Genomic DNA, 1,111 nt, shown 5'->3' with positions numbered 1-1,111 from the left:
CCCCATAGCCCAGCCCCACAGGCCCCGCACCGTGATGGTGACCAGGATGGGTTCAGGGTTCGGCCGCAGGTCGGGGTCCAGGGAGAAGATGCGGAAACGCACTGGGGACATATGGGATCCATATGTGGCAGGGGCACGTATCGGGGGGTGATATGGGGGGCAGGGCAATATACAGGAGTACAGAGAGCCGTATGGGGTGCAGGGGGATGTATGTGGGTGTGGGGTGCAGGGTAATATATAGAGGCAGAGGGAGCTATATGGGGTGCAGGGTGTGTATAGGTGTGCAGGGAGCTCTATGGGGGACCCACTTAATATATAGGGGCACAGAGAGTGGTGTGGTGTGCAGGGGCACATTTTGGGGTGCAGGGCAATGTATAGGGGTGCAGGGAGCTATATGGGGGGCAGGGGGATGTATAGGGGTGTAGGGAGCCATACGGTTACGTATAGCAGTCTGGGGTGCAAAGGGATGCACAGGGGCTTGGGGACACCCAGGAGGGTGTATAGGGTGAGTGAGCACCTATAGGCTTGCAAGTATAGCTATATATGGGGTGCAGGGAGATGTATTGGGGTGCAGGGAGCTCTATGGGGTGCAGGGGGTGTATAGAGGCTCCGGGAGGTATAGGTGGCCGTGGGGGGGTATATGGGGATGCAGGGGGCTGTATGGGGGTGCAGGGGGTACGGAGGCGTTTGGGGGGGATTTGGGGTGGATTTGGGGATGTTTGGGGTGATTTGGGAGGATCTGGGGGGATTAGTGGGATTTGGGGGTGATTTGGGGTGATTTAGGGGTGATTTTTGGATTTTAGGGATTTTGGGGTGGATTTGTGGGATTGGTAGGATTTGGGGAGGTTTGGGGTGACTTGGGGTGAATTTGGGGAGTTTTGGGGTGGATTTCTGGGATTTGGGGGGATTTAGGGAATTTTGGGGAGGATTTGTAGCATTTTGGGGAGATTGGGGGGATTTGGGGTAGATTTGTGGGCTTTTTGGTGATTTTGGGTGGCTTCGGGGTGATTTGGAGTGAGTTGTGGATCTTAGGGATGGTTGGGCTGGATTTGGGGTGATTTGGGGGTGATTCGGGGGATTTGGGGTAATTTGGGGGGATTGGTGGTATTTG

At 55.6% G+C, this 1,111-nt stretch overlaps 1 protein-coding gene across 1 annotated transcript in view; it reads right to left on the bottom strand.

The window, feature by feature from the left end:
• Positions 1 to 30: 30 nt before the first annotated feature.
• Positions 31 to 1,111, bottom strand: part of LTB4R (leukotriene B4 receptor) — a gene marked incomplete at its 3' end in the record, with an annotated part of 4,894 nt that continues 3,813 nt past the window's right edge. The window contains exon 3 of the mRNA XM_009334360.1: positions 31 to 101. Coding sequence (XP_009332635.1) covers positions 31 to 101 — 71 coding nt within the window. The remainder of the gene's footprint in view (positions 102 to 1,111) is intronic.

This window comes from Pygoscelis adeliae, unplaced genomic scaffold (genome assembly GCF_000699105.1).
Source record: "Pygoscelis adeliae isolate BGI_AS28 unplaced genomic scaffold, ASM69910v1 Scaffold941, whole genome shotgun sequence".
Classification (NCBI taxonomy): domain Eukaryota; kingdom Metazoa; phylum Chordata; class Aves; order Sphenisciformes; family Spheniscidae; genus Pygoscelis; species Pygoscelis adeliae.
Note: the sequence above shows the minus strand (reverse complement) of the source record. Positions and strands in the feature narration are given on the sequence as shown.